The sequence below is a fragment of the Podarcis raffonei genome, chromosome 8 (assembly GCF_027172205.1).
Source record: "Podarcis raffonei isolate rPodRaf1 chromosome 8, rPodRaf1.pri, whole genome shotgun sequence".
NCBI classification, from domain to species: Eukaryota; Metazoa; Chordata; class Lepidosauria; order Squamata; family Lacertidae; genus Podarcis; species Podarcis raffonei.
In genome coordinates, this window is record NC_070609.1 from 79,745,942 (window position 1) to 79,764,223 (window position 18,282).

The window sequence follows — 18,282 nt, forward strand, 5'->3', positions numbered from 1 at the left end:
CCATCTAGCCCAGCATCCTGTTCTCACAGTGGCTGCCAAGATGCTTGTGGGAAACCTGCAGCCAGAGCACAAGGGCACCCTTTCTTCCTGTGCTTTCCAGCAACTGGAATTCTTAAGCATTCACTGCCTCTGACTTCCATGAATTTGCCTGATCCGCTTTCAAAGTCTTCTAGATTGGTGGCCGTCACTGCCTTCTGTGGGAGGGAGTTTGATAGTTTAACTATGCACTAAGTAAATTAGTATTTCCTATTATTATTATTATTATTATTATTATTATTATTATTATTATTAATATACCGCCCTATACCTGGAGGTCTCAGGGCAGTTCACAGAAAAGATCAACATAAAACCCACAATATATATCAAAATAAAAACAACCCAATAACACCCCCCCCAAAAAAGGAGCCTCATTTTAAAAGGGTATAGGATGTCAAACAGATCAACCAAAGGCCTGGTTAAAGAGGAACGTTTTTGCCTGGCACCTAAAGGTGTATAATGAAGGCATCTGGCAAACTTCCCTAGGGAGAGCATTCCACAGACAGGGAGCCACTGCAGAGAAGGCCCCGTTCTCATGTTGCCACCCTCCGGACCTCTCAAGGAGGAGGCACACGAAAGAGGGCCTTGGAATATGATCTCAGGGTTCGGGTAGGTTCATATGGGAAGAGGCGGTCCTTGAAGTATTGCGGTCCTGAGCCGATTGAGGCTTTATAGGTCAAAATCAGCACTTTGAATTGGGCCCGGAAACTAATTGGTAGCCAGTGCAGTCGGACCAGGATCCGTGTATTATGCTCAAACCGTCTTGCTCTGGTGAGCAACCTGGCCGCTGAATTCTGCACCAGCTGAATTTTCTGAACCATCTTCAGAGGCAGCCCTACGTATAACGCATTGCAGTAATCTAACCTTGAAGTTACCAGAGCACAGACAACAGTAGTTAGGCTATCCCTGTCCAGATAGGGACCAAATCTTCCAGCATTCAGCTTCATTGGATATCCACATGGATATCTCATGTCATATTTCACTTTGGTTTCATAGAATCAACCAATTACAATGCCGGAATCTCGGCTACAGCATCTTTGACAGATGGCCACGCAACCACTGCTTAAAATCTTCCAAGGAAGGAGAGTCCACCACCTTCCTCTGTCGAACAGCTCTTGGAACTGCACTTTTAAGGGTGCTTAGGAGACGCCCCCCTCACAAGAGCTAAGAGTCCCTAGGATTTTTTGGGTAAAGTCATGACTGTTAAAGTGGCCCAAAAATACAGGTTTGGTGTGTGGGTGGGGTTTCTCTTTTGCTCTGGGCCTGAGATCTTTCCTCTTAAGCAAGCAGTCAGCTTATGACAGGGAAAGGAAAGCCTGTGTTCATCTAGCTGAAAGAAAAGAAAAGGACCCGAGTTGTGGGATCAAGTCAAAGGAGACCCACAGATGTTCCCTCTCGTTTTATATTGAGGCACCAAGTCAGGCACCTATTCCAGGGATGCTATCAGAGACAGGGAATGACAAGCTTTGAAATGTGGGTATTTTAGATCAAAGGTTTTCAACCTTTTTGAGTCCAGGGCTCCCTTGACGCAACTACATTCTTTCTGTGGCACCACGGTGGGGCTCAGGAGCCCAGTTACGTCACCCCTTGCTTGCGGAGCTGGCAGCCTCTCACCCTTTTTCAAACACCCTCCCTTGTGGAGTGTTCCCCCAGCCTGCTCTCCTATTTCCTTGGGAGTCCTCTGGGCAGCAGCTGCTGCCGCCCCTGGTCTTTGAGCTGCCCCCCTGCACCAAAGAGAGGTCCCTCTCAGAGATACCATTCACATGGGGAGCTTATAACCAGGGCTGCTGCAATAAACAGCCGCAAAAGCCTTTGGGAGGCAGGGATGCAAGAGGGCCTAAGAGGAGGAAGGGAAGGGAAGAGGGACAGAGACCAGTGTTGCCCTGGCACCCCTGACCATCATTCAAGGCACCCCTTAACACTGGTTAAAACCCACTGTTTTAATCATAGGACTATTCTTCATATGTTCCCAGCATAGTCATAAGGGAAGGCAGAACACACTGGGAAAAGGAAAGTACTGACATGGAAGGGATTTTTTACTTATTTTGGGATGTGCAGGTGATTTACCAGGCTTGGTATGTACAAAATCAACCCAGAGACCAGTATGGAATTTCTCTGCCCTCCTGTGTTGTTTTCAGTTCCCATTGGCCAAGCTGTTGCAATGCTGTCCAAGGCAAAAGGTAAAAAAGGTAAAAGACCCCTGGGGTTGCGGGGTCTATGGGGTTGCGGCAAGGAAGCCGGCGTTTGAACACAGACAGCTTTCCAGGTTATGTGGGCGGCATGACTAAACCGCTTCTGGTGCAATGGGATACCGTGACAGAAACCAGAGTGCCCGGAAATACTGTTTACCTTCCCGCCGCAGCGGTACCTATTTATCTACTTGCACTGGCGTGCTTTCGAACTGCTAGGTTGGGAGGAGCTGAGACCGAGCAACAGGAGCTCACCCTGTTACGGGGATTTGAACCGCTGACCTTCTAATTGTCAAGCCCAAGAGGTTCAGTGATTTTGCCCACAGCGCCACCCGTTAAAGCACACAACTGTCCCACAAAGAATCCCAAGAACTGTTGTTTGCCCCTCCCAGAGCTAGTCCCCAGCACCCTTAACAAGCTAGTTCCCAAGATTTGTGTGCGCATGTGTGCTTTAAATGTGCGGCATGCACACAACCTCAGCTAAGACAGGGAGCCACAGACTTGACACACGGACTTTGGGGTTCAGCACCATTTATTTAAGAAAGAAAGAAAAAGAACAAATGGGGGGGCGGCAGGCAGGGGAAGCAAAAGGCAGGAACAGGTTCTGGAGCGACACAAGCATCAGGGTGCCTCCCAGGCAGTATAATTCTGGTTCTGGAAGGAAGCGGGCAAGGCAGAGTGAACACTGGTGGCAAAGGCTCACACGGGGCAAGCCAGAGCCAGCCACACCATTAAGGGAATGTGGGAGGCTGGCTGGAGCACAATCCTGTGAGGGCCAAGCTCAAAAGATGCTGCTTAGCACCAGCACTGTCTGCAGGGGCAACACCCAGGGCTGTTTGAAGAGGGAAGGGAAGGCAGTATAGTTAGCTGAAGATCAGCTCCAAAGTCTGCCCTCTTCAGTGTCTCGGGGCCAGATGAGAGGAGAAGGCAGCAGTTGAAACCCCCTTTCCCCAGCTGCAATGGGCTTCTTCTGCCTCTCACCCCCCAGCAAAGCATCTTGCCGCCCTCCTGGGAACGCTGGACGGGAAACTCCTGCCCTCCAGTGCTTGTGGCACTGGGAGGCTGGCAGGAGCTGCTGTGTGGGGTGCCCATCGCAGCTCTCCTGCACACGTTGCAACACTCTTGCCCCCACCCCTGCCCACGGAAAGGGGGCAGCCTGGTTCTCTGAAATGCTGATGAGAGACCTACCTGCCTGCTTCCCAGGCAGCAGACGAGGCTGCAACAGCTCCTTACCTGGCCCTGCCAGGCCCCGGGGTGTCTGCAGCTCTGGGGGACTGTACACTGCAAAAGAAGGTGTGGATCTATGGGAGACCCCACGCAGACTAATAAGGCACTGATGGCTTGAGAGGGGCAAATCCCATTTCTGCCCTGCGGCACTTAAGGCATGGGAACCATTGCCCGCTTTTTGGTGTTGGGCTCTCGGCTGCTTTCCGCGCCAGCCAGAGCACAGGGGAACTCCGTATGGCTTTGCATGTGTCACTGAGGACCAGGTGGAGAGGACGCTCTGAGGCGCCCGGCTGGAACTCGTCCCAGCACTTCTTGGGTGGGCGCCATTGCCACTAAAAAGAGAACCAGCGAGGCATTCATGGTGAGTTCCAGCACCTCTTTTTCTAGAAAAATAACACTGACCACAGCCTAGCCAGGATGAGTGAGGGGCGGGAGCAAACTCAATTGTGCCAGGCGGGCAGTGCCACGTGGGGCACTGCGACAAAACACAGGAAGCTCAAACTTGTCCAAGTTGAAAAGCTTGGCTCATGCTGGAGGACGAGGGCAGAGGACCTCCATCCCTCCACGGTGCTCCTGCGAACCCTGCCCTGGCTGGAGTGCTGGATGCTGCTACGGAGTTGGGCGTGGGGCACCACGATACAGAGACCCAACCACCCCACGCCCACCCACAAGCAAGACAGGAGGGGAAGGGCAAGACAGGACAGTATCTTTGGTCACAACCTGCCTGGCCCGGCCCAGCCCAGCAGCGAAACAAGAGAAGCCATGTGGTCACCCCGTTGCCCACCCCTCGGCCTCAGAGCAGCCTCTTCCGGGCCCTGTCTGAGATGCTCATCCCTGGAAAACCTCGGGCACAGCTCTGTCCAAGCGCCTCTCATGAAGCCGCTCTCCAGTCCTTTAAGTGTCCACCGCGCTCTCTGTCCTTCCACGTGAGGGCTGGGGAAGGTGGTGGGACGACGACAGGCCCTGCGTGGCCCCCATCGGCCTGTCACTTCCACAAAAAAACCCCCTCACAAACCAACTCCCTCCCACGTCTCCCCACCCCACCCCCATTTTCTTTTGGTAGCAGCAAAGCACCATTTGTGAGTGTGTGTTTCTCTTTTTTAAAAAAATTCATAATAATAATAATAAAATAATAATAATAATAATAACAATAGATGTCTCTCAATTGGCCTGATGACAAAAAAATAAAACAGCGAAGAGTGTGGTTAAGAGGCAAGCCTATGAGGAGCACTCCTGGATGTTGAGGCCGGCTTCCGAGTGATGGTGCAGGTCAATGGGCTGCTGAGGCTGCTGGCCGGGCCGGTCGTTGATCAGCACCACGTTCTTGATGCAGCCCGTGATCCCTGAGATGTACTTTCCCGCGGTCAGGGTTTGGATGTCAGGTGCTCCGCCTGCGCAGAGGGAAAGGAAGAGCCGTCCGTCAGCAAGTGTGTTCCCTGAAGGGGAGAGGCTATTGTCCTCTTTCTCCTCCTCAAGTCACCGGGAGGATTCGGGAGGCTGGCAGGGACCACAGCCTCCATCCTAAGATTTTGATTTTCAGCATCATCACCAATGCTGCCTCATTTGGGCCGTGGGATTTAATCGCACAGCATCCTTCAAAGAGGCATGTAGACTTTTCAAGGTTCTCATATTGCTATCCCTTCGTTCACATCTTGGGCCCACAAGTCACTTGCTACTGTCGCCGCAATGTGGACCACATTTTTAAAATGAAATTCATGCAAGCTGCTTTCTATGTTTTCTTAAGGGAAAATGTAGAAACACAAATAGGGAAATACATTAAAACCCTTTTGGTGTGTTTCTCCTGAGTTTTTTTGTAGGTGTTCTTTTTTTAAAAAAATTTTTTTATACTTTTCAGATATTTCACTGACTTTGCAATCATTTTAACATTTCAAAACTTGAGCTCCTACCCCCTGTTTCTGCAGTTCCTTCAATTTATTTTTAATATCTTCTGCATATCCAAATTACTATAGTGGCCTGAATATAAGCCTCACTTTTCCCCCCAAATTCCGACCATGAAAAAGTTAAAGTGCGGCTTAAATTCGCGATCTTACAAAAATTGGCTTTTACGATAACACTGCTGAAACAGACATATGGTAAAACGGAACAGGCGTGAGTGCCTGCCGAATTTTAAGGGAGGGGCCTATATTTGGGTATTGTCTTTTTTTCTTTCCCCTCCTTGAATTTTAAAGGTGTGACTTATATTTGGGTGCGGCTTATATTTGGGCCAATACGGTAACTTAATCTGCACATTTATTCATCTCCTTTAAATGTATACTCTTATGAAACTGCAGGTTATTACAATAATCCTGCCAATGTTCTTATCTGTTTACGATTTATCTGTAAATATTCAATAAACCATTTGTAGGAGGTGTTCCTGAAGAAGCATTGCTTAGCAAATTGATAATGTCCACCCGGGAACATCTTGTAGGAATGGCTGGCCCTGAGAGTGCTCTGAAAGTGACAAGACATTGAAACGGTCCAGACTGAAGTGCAAAGCTTTGAGGGTGAGGGTCCTTTGAACAGCCTTCCCAAATTCAGGAGGGCTGATGCCACAAAGTTGTCATGCGGCACCTGTGAATTTTACACCATTTGCATGGAAAGGCTCTAGAAGTCAGGCAGCAACCAGTGTGGCAATCAACGTTGAAAGGAAACATGAAAAATGATGCCCTCCTGCATGGACGGCACATCCTGTTCTGTTGCCTTAGGCGAAATGGGAAGGTGCTTCCGCACTGCTGGCGCCCTGACCTGGGTTCTGCGGCAGCACCTGCAAAGTGGTGGTGCTGACAGTGGGTTCCAGCAAGATCTTGTGAGATCTTGGCAAGATCTTGTCAGAAGCTGCTGCCGCGGCCATCACCACTCAGTAGCGCGTGGGAGTCACGAGTTCGAGTCCTACCTTGAGGCAAAAGGGTCCTGCATTGTATGGGGTTGGACTAGATCAGCCTTTCTCAACCTGTGGGTCCCCAGATGTTGTTGAACTACAACTCCCATCACCCCTAGCTAGCAAGGCCAGAGCTCAGGGATGATGGGAGTTGTCGTCCAACAACATGTGGGGACCCACAGCTTGAGAACCGCTGGACTAGATGTTCCTTGTGGTCCCTTCCAACTCTGCAATTCTATGATTCTCTGGCCTGTTCCCACCTCATGGCTGTACCCCCGAGTGAAACATAACAGAAGAAGAAGAAAACCCACTCAGGTGATGAGGACTGCTGAAAACTAAATGAAAAGGGGCAGTGTGAATCCCTCCTTAGCCCATACACCCACAGTGCCTGAAAGTGGTCTGGCTTTGTTGAGACGAAGGCGCTTACCTATATAAATTCGACCTTTGGTATTCACCATGACGTTCTTGCCAGGAGATTCCCCAGCTACCATCTCCTCGCCGTCGACTTGAAGGAAGCCTCTTTTCCCTTCCCTGGAGGAGGAACGGGAGAGTGTGTCAGAAGGACTAAGGTGGTTTTGAGTGAGGTTGGTTGGATTGGAGAGGATGAGCATGGATAAGGAAATGCTTGTCATCTGCCTGGGGGAACAGAACTGGAAATGTGGTCCAAGGATATTCCACAGGGGAATCCTCATGCGGATCAAAATAATAATAATAATAATAATAATAATAATAATAATAAGAAGAAGAAGAAGAAGAAGAAGAAGAAGAAGAAGAAGAAGAAGAAGATTTTATTTATACCCCGCCCTCCCCGGCCAGAGCTCAGGGCGGCCAACACCAGTAAAATTACAATAAAAACATAATAGGGGAAAAAACTATTTAAAATACAGGTTAAAATGCAATTTAAAATGCAGCCTCCTTTTAAAAGTAGCCCATGGATCAAAACTGTAAGGGGAGGGAAAACATAAGGGTCAGACTGAGTCCAAACCAAAGGTCAGGCGGAACAGCTCTGTCTTGCAGGCCCTGCGGAAAGATGTCAAGTCCCGCAGGGCCCTAGTCTCTTGTGACAGAGCGTTCCACCAAGTTGGGGCCAGTACTGAAAAGGCCCTGGCCCTAGCTGAGACCAATCTGACTACCTTGCAACTTGGGACCTCCAAAGTGTTGTCATTTGTGGACCTTAAGGTCCTCCGTGGGGCATACCAGGAGAGGCGGTCCCGTAGGTACGTGGGTCCTAGGCCGCATAGGGCTTTAAAGGTCAAAACCAGCACCTTAAACCTGACCCTGTACTCCACCGGGAGCCACTGCAGTTGGTAAAGCACTGGATGGATGTGATCCCGTGGCAAGGACCCTGTAAGGAGCCTCGCCGCGGCATTCTGCACCCACTGGAGTTTCTGGGTCAGCTTCAAAGGCTGGGACAGCATCCCCAGACCCAGGAACACACAAATTGCTCCTCAACATGCCTTGTTCAGGGAACAGGGCCTATGCCTTTTTCCACCCCCTAACGCTTGGGCTTGTCAAACTAGGGGTGTCCCAAGCCACATCTCTCTACACGTGTCTCACCGGATGGCTGTCACTCTATGCCATTCTCCATCATCAACTGGGTCTTCGGACAGGATGTTCACTTCTCCGCTTCCTAGCTGGTAACTGCAGGAAACACACAGTCAGTGTCAGAGAAGAAGAAGAAGAGTTTGGATTTGATATCCCGCTTTATCACTACCCGAAGGAGTCTCAAAGCGGCTAACGTTCTCCTTTCCCTTCCTCCCACACAACAAACACTCTGTGAGGTGAGTGGGGCTGAGAGACTTCAGAGAAGTGTGACTAGCCCAAGGTCACCCAGCAGCTGCATGTGGAGGAGTGGAGAAGCGAACCCGGTTCCCCAGATTACGAGTCCACCGCTCTTAACCACTACACCACGCTGGCCACTCCGGAGCCCCAACGCAGAGCGGCCAATAGCGTGAGCTCTTCCCTCACCTGAACACCAGGTGCCCATCCTTCAGCCCGAGGCTGATGAAGTCCTTCGCTTTGGCGCTCTCTCCTTCCTCCTGTGACAGAAAACAAACTTTTGTTTCTCACCTTCTCCTTTCCTTAGGAGATGGCACCCCTAGGCATCAGTGGGGGGTGATCCCATAGAGGCAGAGAAGCCCATGAACTGCTAAGGAACTGGCACAGCTTCAGGTGCCACGTTTTACTTGTTCTACATTTGTAAGAAATCCCGTCTTTGAGTGTGGCAGCACCAACACTTTTGCAACCCCCTACCTACTGACGCCGGTTGGGTGCCTTCACTGTACTCTATTTGGCGCTTGCTAAAAACATTTTTTTAAAGGCAATTGCTTATCCAGACATGTAAAAATGTTGACAGGCGTTTTTAGCTTATGAGTGATTTTAGTTAGTTTTAAATAAGAGCAATTCAACAGTGGAACAGTCCCTTGGTACGTGGCAGACACTCCTTCTTCAGAGGTTTTTAAACTGATGTTGGATGGCCATCTTTTGGGGATTCTTGAGCTGTGATTCTTGTCAGATTCCTGTCTTGTAGGGGGTCAGGTTGGATGACCTTTTGGGATCCTTTACAACTCTACAATTCTATGATGATGATGATGATGATGATGATGATAAGAAGTCCCTGTGCTGCATAGCGAGGGGGTCTTATAATCACAGATTCATAGAATTGTGAAGTAGGAAGGGACCCCAAGAATCATCTAATTTAATCCTCCCGGCAATGCAGGAATCTGGACCACCTCCAGGGGACAGAATGCTCTCGTCCCCATGGGCACCAGTCTACTGCCCACTAATAATAATAATAATAATAATAATAATAATAATAATAATAATAATATATTTATACCCTGCCCATCTGGCTGAGTTTCCCCAGCCACTCTGGGCGGCTCCCAACAAAATATTAAAAACATAATAAAACATCAAACACATTAAAAACTTCCCTAAACAGGGCTGCCTTCAGATGTCTTATAAAAGTCAGATAGTTGTTTATTTCCTTGACATCTGATGAGAGGGTGTTCCACAGGGCGGGTGCCACTACCAAGAAGGCCCTCTGCCTGGTTCCCTGTAACTTGGCTTCTCGCAATGAGGGAACCACCAGAAGACCCTCAGTGCTGGACCTCAGCGTCCGGGCAGATGGATGGGGGTGGAGACGCTCCTTCAGGTATACTGGGCTGAGGCCGTTTAGGGCTGTAAAGGTCAACACCAGCACTTTGAATTGTGCTCGGAAACGTACTGAGAGCCAATGTAGGTCTTTCAAGACCAGTGTTATGTGGTCTCGGCAGCCACCTCCAGTGATTCTATGATTGCTTGTCAGACAAAAAGGTTAGCAGAGAGCATGGCCTGCAGACTTTGCAGCAGGCAGCTCCTCTTAAGACTAGCTCCCACATCACTTTCCTGCAAACCTCCCTGCTACCTTTGCCAAGCTGGTGTATCTGAAGAAGTGCGCATGCACACAAAAGCTCATACCAATAACTAACTCAGTTGGTCTCTAAGGTGCTACTGGAAGGAATTGTTCTATTTTATTTTATTTTGTTTTGTTACGACTATGGCAGACCAACATGGCTACCTACCTGAAGCTAATTCTGACCAGTGGTGGAGCTTTACCCAGCGCTTTTGCAGGCCTGTCCAGCATCGCAGCAACAAATTCTTCCATTCAACCAGCACATCTGCACTTGGATTAGTCAGCCCCCCCCCCCCGTGCTCCATTCTCTCTGACCCCCTCTAGTCGTGCATTTTGGCCTTCCCTTTGCCATGCCACAAAAACCAAGCCAGTAAATACCTCGTTAGCAGCATGCGGCTCAAGGCCCACCTCCCTGGTTGCCTGGGAAGAGAGAGAGAAAAAGAGGAGCACAAGCCACACTGGGGGGTGGGGGGGTGGGGGGTGCAAAGCAGACAGCTGAACACAGCATGCCTGTAAAGGGGGGGAGAAGCGGCAGAGGTGAACAGCAACGGCATCCATGCAATGGGGCAGGGTGTGTGCATGAGACATGCTGGTGCTGGGAGAAAGCAGCCTTCCTCAAAAGAAGCACATCATGCGCAGGCAACAGCAGAGGAGCCTGCGGGGTCTCGCAGCAACGTGCATGCCGTCAAAGCAGCAGGCGGGCTACTCCTGTCAAATCTTTTTAGTCTGGATGTTATAGACATCCAGACTAAAAAGCTAGTCTTCCCTCCCCAATGCTGCAAACCTCTCTCTCTGGCACGTTGCAGATCAAGCAGATTTTTTTTTTTAAAAAAAAACAACGGTAAAGGACCCCTGGATGGTTAAGTCCAGTCAAAGGAAACTATAGGGTTGTGGCGCTCATCTTGCTTTTCAGGCCAAGGGAGCCGGTGTTTGTCCACAGACAGAGTTCTGGGTCATGCAGCTAGTATGACTAAACCGCTTCTGGTGCAACAGGAGACCATGACAGAAACCAGAGTGCACAGAAATGCTGTTTGCCTTCCCACCGCAGTGGTACCTATTTATCTACTTGCACTTTGAAGTGCTTTTGAATTGCTAGGTTGGCAGAAGCAGGGACAGAGCAACGGGAGCTCACCCCGTTGTGGGGATTTAAACTGCCGACCTTCCGATCGGCAAGCCCAAGAGGCTCAGTGGTTTGGACCACAGCGCCACCTACATCCCAGGTGAAGCAGAGGCTGTCTCTGCACTCCTGCTGATCTTTGCAGCGCCAATGATCAAGATGGCACTGGCTTGTGAGGCCTGGCACAAAGACGGCCCTTTATTTACTTGTGATCAGTGAAGAGGCCTCACCAACACTTTGGAGTCACGGGTTGCTGGCATTTTCATCCCCCTGCTCAGTTTTGCCAGGATCCAACTGCCCCCTCGCCCTCCACCCTCACCCAAAGCTTTACATCTCCTGTTTCCACCTCCAGCCTCTGGGAGAGGCAGAGAGAAGGCCCCAGGTTCAATTTCCCCATAGCATCTCCAAGTAAGGATCCCCTCTCCCCCAAAACCAGTCTGAAACCCTGGAGGGGCCACAGCCAGCCAGTGTAGGCCACACTGAGCTGACGGACCCCTGCTCTGTTGCATTCACTCACCACGCCCTGCCAGAGGAGAAGCCCATTTGCTGAGTTGGTGCGCACTTCCAGCTCGATCGTCTCCGGTGAGTCTGGGAGGCTGCAACCAAGAGAGAAAAAAGAGACCAAGCGATAAGAGACTGTGCACAGCTCTGCTGCATTAGCCAGTTTCCCCACAGCCATCTTGGTTGGTCACTGGGAGAACAGAACGCTGGATGAGACGGCCGTTCGGTCCAATCCACCAAAGCTCTCCTTAGGGACACCCGTTGTAATAGCAGAACCTCCTTGCCCAGGAGCAGTCTACCTCTGAATACCGGGTGATGGCGAACAGCAACTGTAGAGTTGCACTCGTGCCCTGCCTGCAACCCTCGCGCAAGCACAGGACACTGGATTGAATGGGCCACTGGACTGATCAAGATGATACGATAATCTTTGTTGCCATCGTCCCATTGTCCCATACAGAACAACGAAATTGAAAAATCTACATAAGACATTCAAAACCCAACAAGCCTGCTATCCCAGCTATCACAACCTGGTTAGCCCCCTATAAACTCTGATACACCATTTTTAAATACAATATACTCCCATAGAGACTCCTTACACTGCATTTAAAACCAAAATCGCTTTTGGGTAGAAACTGTTTCTCAGGCAGCTAGTCCTAGTCTTTATAACCCTGTACCTTCTTCCAGAAGGCAGAAGCTGAAAGAAATAATTTCTGGGGTATGCACTATCCTGCACTATCTCTGCAGCTTTCTAATGCACCTGGAAGCATAGATTTGATCCGAGGTGGGAAGAGTACAGCCAATTATTCTCTCCGCAGTCTTTACCACCCTGGACAGCATTGTTTTTCCCCTGGCCGTGCAGCTCCCAAACCACACACACAGACCATAAGTTAATACACTCTCCACAGTACAATGGTAAAATGCCATCAACAGGTCCTTTGAGAGATTGTTTTTCCAGAGGATTCTCAGAAAATATAACCTCTGCTGTGCTCTCTTCATCAGGTCTTTGCTGTTTTCTCTGTATTGGCCTGAATATAAGCCACACTTTCCCCCCAAATTCCGACCGTGAAAAGTTAAAGTGCAGTTTATACGTGCAATCTTACAGTGTGCAGCCAGGAACGTGGGGCAAACAGTACCAGGAGAACGGCAAAGCGTTGCCCGCCCCATACTTGGTACCCCGTCCTCTCCCCCAAGGGAGAGAGCGAGGAAAGGGGAAGGCTGCTGGCAACGCAGTGTGCCCCCCCCCCACCTAGTACACACCCAGGAGCAGTGAGGAAGGGAGCAGCTTATATTTGGGTATTTTTTCTCCCCCCCTCCAGTTTTAAAGGTGCGGCTTATATTCTGGTGCGGCTTATATTCAGGCCAATACGGCATGTTTTTATGCATTTATTTTAAAAAATTAATTATATGCCGCTGTATCACAGAAACAGATCGCAGCTATGACATGGCTCCCCAAATCAACACAGACTGTGGAAGCTTCACACTGGACTTCAATCATCTTGGCATTGTGTGCCTCCCCATTCTTCCTCCAGACTCTAGGTCCTTGGTTTCCAAATGAGATGCAAAAGCTGCTGTCATCAGAAAAGAGATTTGGGGAGCCATGTCATCAGCTGGTGTTGGTCCACTGTGCTTCATTAAGTCCAGGGTCAACATAGCCGTCTACCAGGAGATTTTGGAGCACTTCATGCTTCCTTCAGCAGACGAGCTTTATGGGGATGCTGACTTCATTTTCCAGCAGGACTTTGGCACCTGCCCACACTGCCAAAAGTACCAAAACCTGGTTCAATGCCCATGGGATTACTGTGCTTGATTGGACAGCAAACTCACCTGACCTGAACCGGCATTGCCAAGAGACAGATGAGAGACATGAGACAATGCAGAAGAGCTGAAGGCTGCTATTGAAGCATCCTGGTCTTCCATAACACCTCAGCAGTGCCACAGGCTGATAGCATCCATGCCACACCGCATTGAGGCAGTAATTAATGCAAAAGGGGCCCAAACCAAGTACTGAGCACATATGCATGCTTCTACTTCTCAGAGGTCCAATATTGGTATATTTGCAGTTCTTGTTTTGCTGATTTCATTTAATATTCTAATTTTCTGAGATTGTTAATTTAGGGTTTTCATTAGCTGCACGCCGTGATCATCACAATTATAACAAATAAAGGCTTGACATATCCTGCTTTGCATGTCATGAGTCCATATCTCATATATTAGTTTCCCCTTTTAAGTTGAATTACTGAAAGAAATGAACTTTTCCACGATATTCTAATTTTCCGAGTTTCACCTGTAAACCCATACGGTAAAAGTCCCTCCGTTGAACTTCCTTCTGCATTGGCCTTGGCCTGTTCCCTCCACCGTAAATGGAGCTTGGCAGCGTTCTCCCACTGCCACTCAAGGCTGGTTGGTCGCCGTTCGTGAGGAAGCGTCCACTGCAATGGCATCAGAGATAACTTACCTCCTGGGAAAAGCGTGGCGCCCCAGGGCCACATAGCCGCCATCGTGGAAATAGGCACCGTACTGTCCAGGGGCATCTGGTGAAAGGGGGAAAAGGAGAATTAGTCTCAGCACCTGCTTCAGGGACTCCAGCACAGACCGAGGCAGCGGGAGGGAGTGGAGGGAAAAGCTGAACTGCGGGGATGTTATTGGCTCAGAGATAGAATGAAGATAAAGTCCCTGCCAGAGATGAATGACAGATTAAGTTTGCAGAAATGGCAAAAATGACCAGAAGAATCAGTAACTGGGAAGACCAAAATTTCAACAAGGAATGGGGAAAATGTATAATTTATCTTAAAAACCATTGTAAGCAGTTAAAACTGTTAGCAGGACTGGAAGAACACAGTTTAATGGTGTAGTTTATTTTTTTTATAAAAAATAATATTTTATTAAGTTTTACAAGAAAAAAACAATACAAAAGAAAAACAATACATATTAAAACACCAACAAATACCAACAATTAAAACACAAATAGAAAAAGAAAAAGAAAAGAAAAATATAGCAAACCAGGAAAAAGGAAAAAGATATTAAAAAATTTAACAAAAAAAAGAAAAGAAAAAAGAGAAGAACCTCTTTTCAGATTCTTATCATTCATTGCCTTATTTTCCTGACTTCCACCCACCTCCCTTTCTTGTATTCCACTTTAAAATTGATCAGCAAATTCATTCTTTAATGGTGTAGTTTAATGGAGACGTAAAATATTTGGATTATATTATAAAAGATGCAGGAGGAAAGGACCAGTGCTTCCCCCCCAAAATAAATAAATAGGGGTACTCTCGTTTTCCTACTCATATTGAAATGCTGCCCCTCAATGAAGCCAAACTTAGATTCGCAAAATGTTTAGGGGTATGCATCGCCCCGGGGGAAAAAGCACTGGAAAGGACTATCAATAGGACCCACAAAGGGGAGGAGGGAAGTCCAGGAGATTCCTTGGCATCTTGTTTTTATGTTATATATTCATTGGATATGTGATTGTAAAACCAAATAAACAAATTTAAAAAGGGAAAAAGAGAAGCTGAACTGGTTTTCTGGAAGTGTCAAATGGCTTTGGATCATCAAAGCATCTCTGCCCGGATGACATGGTTATCTGAAGTGGCTTCACTACAAGAGACATCCTCCTTAGGTCCCAGTCAGGACTTTGTCTGCAAAGCAGGATCTTCACCCCAGAAGAAGCAGAAGCAGGTGGCGCAAAGAGGGGGCCTGAGACGTACCATTTCCTCCGCTGCCCTCGGGAGTCCACTCGGTATTTGACTGGTGCTGCGATGCATCTGCGTGGCAGAGAAACAGGCACTCGCTTTACAGAGCAGAAGACAACTTTCTTCCGGGGTGACAGCGGTGGAGGAGACAGTTTGCCTCTGCAGCTCCACGCTCTGGCCAGCCATCATCCTCAGACTTACCGTGTTCACAGTATAATCCCAGGAAGCCTGGAGGGCAGACGCACGCTGTGTCTTTGCAGGTGCCCCCGTTGAGGCAGGGCTGCTGGAGCTGGCAGTGGACCTCAGACACCTCGCAGCGCTCCCCTGAAGAGAGCGAGAGAGAAACACACTGCCGTAAAGAGGATGGAGAGGGAGAGATGGGCAAGGGCGGACTTGCATGATGCGCAAGACTAAGGGCTTATCCACACTTATCTTTAGCCCCACTCTTTCCAAGCAACAGGTCTGCACTTTAAAGCTCCATGTCTGAGCACCTTTTTTTCTTTCTTTTTTGCTCCAGAGCTTTTCCTGCAAAAACTCACTCTTTAAAGCTGATCTGGAGCAAACAGCTACCTTCGTTCTCAAACTTAATCTGTTCCGGAAATCCGTTCCAAAACCATAGCGTTCCAAAATCATGGTGCGCTTTTCCACAGAAAGTAATGCAAAATGGATTCATCCGTTCCAGACTTTTAAAAACAACCCCTAAAATAGCCATTTAACATGAATTTTACTATCTAACAAGACCATGGATCCATAAAATGAAAGCAATAAACAATGTACTGCAGTCACACAATCAATCAATCAATCAGTAGCTGAACTGGGTTCTACACAGTCACAAAAACAAAACGAAAAGAGCTGCAAAAACAAAAACGCAAAATAAATAGCAAAACCAGACTGACCTCAGCGTAACACTCAAAACGGAAGTGCGGCACCCAAATTGGAAGCGTAACACTCAAAACGGAGCACGTTCGGCTTCCGAAAAAAGTTCGCAAACCAGAACACTTACTTCCGGGTTTGCAGTGTTTGGGTTCCAAGTTGCTTGAGTACCAAGGCGTTTGAGAACCAAGGTACCACTGTATTTGGCTTTTTCATGGATTGCACTTGGCTCCAAATCAGCTTTAAAGAGCGAGTTTTCGCAGGGAAAGCTCCAGAGCAATAAAGAGAGGGCTAAAACAGAGCTTTAAAGTGTGGACCTCTTGCTGGGAAGCACGGAGGAAAAGGTATGTGTGGGGAAAAACCCCCGGAAGCTCTGGAAAACCGCAAGAGACTTTTTACTGGCCGTCATGCCCTCCCGCATCCCTCTGTGGCGCTCTCACCTTTGTAGCCGTCCAGACACAGGCACTGGAACTCGTACTCGCCGGTCAGCAAGCACTTGCCACCGTGCAGGCAGGGCCTGCGGTCGCAAGGGGAGCTGTCAAAGCACTGCGAGATCCTGCGGCTCTCCAGGAAGCTGTACGAAATGTCCACCTTCTTCCCATTGATTGAGACCTGGGGTGGGAAGACGCAAACAGCTTCAGCTTCCAGTCAGAGTGCATGGATCTTGCTGGCCAGCCCCTTCCCTTCCTCCTGCCCCCTTCTCTTCCAAGGAGGAAGTGTGGACTGTCCACCACAAAGCAGGGAGGGGAAACCGGCAGCTCCTCTCCCTACCGCCGTCGTGCCCCCCCAGTTGCTCACCTCCCCGATGCACCCGTAGAAGTGGCTGGAGACGTTGGCAGCCGCCGGCAGCCTGACGGTGTCGTCGACGCCCCCCAGGTACATGGAAGTGCGGAGGTTCAGGCCCTGGCTTTTGCCCGGCGAGGACCTCTTGACGGGCCGCTCATCGTTCACCTGCAGAGTGCCGTCTTTGTTCAGCCGCTCGGCCATGATCCTGTGCCACTGTTCCAGCTCTAGGGGCTTTGCGCTCCGAAGGACGGCCGTTCCTAAAAGAGGGCCGGGAACATGAGTTTGGATTCTGGAGCGGGGGAAGATTCTCCCTGCAACAATTGGCCCGTCTCACGTACCCCCAAAGTTAAGAACGCGCCGTACTTTTCCATGTATAAGATGAGGTTTTTTCCTGAGAAAATAATGTCAAAAATTGGGGCTTGTCTTATGCACGGATAGTGCAATGTTTGGACGGGGGATTGGTTTCTGCCGCAAGCAGGAGATTGTCAGCGGCAAATTTGTTGGTGGCCGTGGCAAGGGCTGCTGTTGATTTGCCAGTGCTGTGGCAATTGGGCGGGCGATTGGCGGTGGGTGTTGGTTAGCGGGCAGGCGACTGGTGTGTTTTATGATGTGCACAATTGTCGTGGTCAGTCTGGCAGGTGAGTGATTTTTGGCAATCGCCCCCCCAAAAAGCTCAAGGCAATCTCCCCCCATTTACTTAATTTAGAGACCCCAAAAGTAGGGGGCATCTTATACACGGAAAAATACAGTGTGTCTGGGACTGATGAGGGCTGGGAAATGACACCTCCTTCCCCTCTGCCTCTTTCGGAAAAGGAGGGGGAGTGGGAAGAATCGCCCCCCAAATTTTGGCCTCCTAAGATCTCAGGGCAAGTTTAAAACAATATTTAAAAAACAGTTTAAAACAAATTAACAGCCATAAAAATAAGCTGGGTGCTAAAAACATACACCTCGAGGGTCAAAAAACAGGGTGAACATCATCAAACCATCGATTCTGGCATGCAGGGGACCACCTAAATTATTTAATTTGGTATTTGAATGATTGGTGTTAGTAATTGTATTAAATTTGGCATTGTTATAATGAAGCTATCATTGGGTTGTAACTGAAAACTAATAAAAAATATTATTTAAAAAAACCACAAAAAAGAGGGTGAACAGGTGGGTCATCAGCATTTGCTGGAAGCTGCACAATGAAGGTGCCAGGAACTCCCCTGTGGAAAAGGAGTTCCCACTGCTCAGGGGCTGCTGCAGAGAAGGCCCTGTGCTGTACCACCGCCCCCCTTGAGCCTCTGAGGACGACCACCAAGAGGGCAGATCTCAGCATCGGTTGTTAGCAACGGGGAGCGGATTCATTACCTGAGCCCAGCTCGTAGCGGAACTCTAAGTGCCCGTTGACCATGCTGAGCGAGACAAAATCTGCCACGGGGGAGCCATCCCCGCCACTGAAGAGGATGAGGCCATCGGGGGACAGCGGCTTGATCTCAAGGTCCACGCGCAGCTCGTAGTGGATGTTGGTGAGCGGAGGATAGGAGATGAAGGCATCGCCCCCGTGGAAATAGGGCACAGTCACCGTGGTGCCTGCAGCAAAGAGGGGG

The 18,282-nt window shown here is 49.1% G+C and overlaps 1 protein-coding gene across 7 annotated transcripts in view; it reads right to left on the reverse strand.

The window, feature by feature from the left end:
- Positions 1 to 4,019: 4,019 nt before the first annotated feature.
- Positions 4,020 to 18,282, reverse strand: part of HSPG2 (heparan sulfate proteoglycan 2) — a 215,202-nt gene continuing 200,939 nt past the window's right edge. For 4 of the 7 annotated variants that reach the window (XM_053401046.1, XM_053401042.1, XM_053401044.1 and 1 more), the window contains 12 exons: positions 18,044 to 18,265; positions 16,703 to 16,947; positions 16,345 to 16,516; positions 15,233 to 15,355; positions 15,047 to 15,103; positions 13,798 to 13,873; positions 11,359 to 11,437; positions 10,103 to 10,144; positions 8,299 to 8,369; positions 7,888 to 7,971; positions 6,758 to 6,861; positions 4,020 to 4,843 (listed from right to left, as the gene is read on the reverse strand). In XM_053401046.1, coding sequence (XP_053257021.1) covers positions 4,671 to 4,843; positions 6,758 to 6,861; positions 7,888 to 7,971; positions 8,299 to 8,369; positions 10,103 to 10,144; positions 11,359 to 11,437; positions 13,798 to 13,873; positions 15,047 to 15,103; positions 15,233 to 15,355; positions 16,345 to 16,516; positions 16,703 to 16,947; positions 18,044 to 18,265 — 1,448 coding nt within the window. In that variant the 3' untranslated portion in view covers positions 4,020 to 4,670. The other 3 variants (XM_053401047.1, XM_053401043.1, XM_053401045.1) reach the window with 2 other exon arrangements.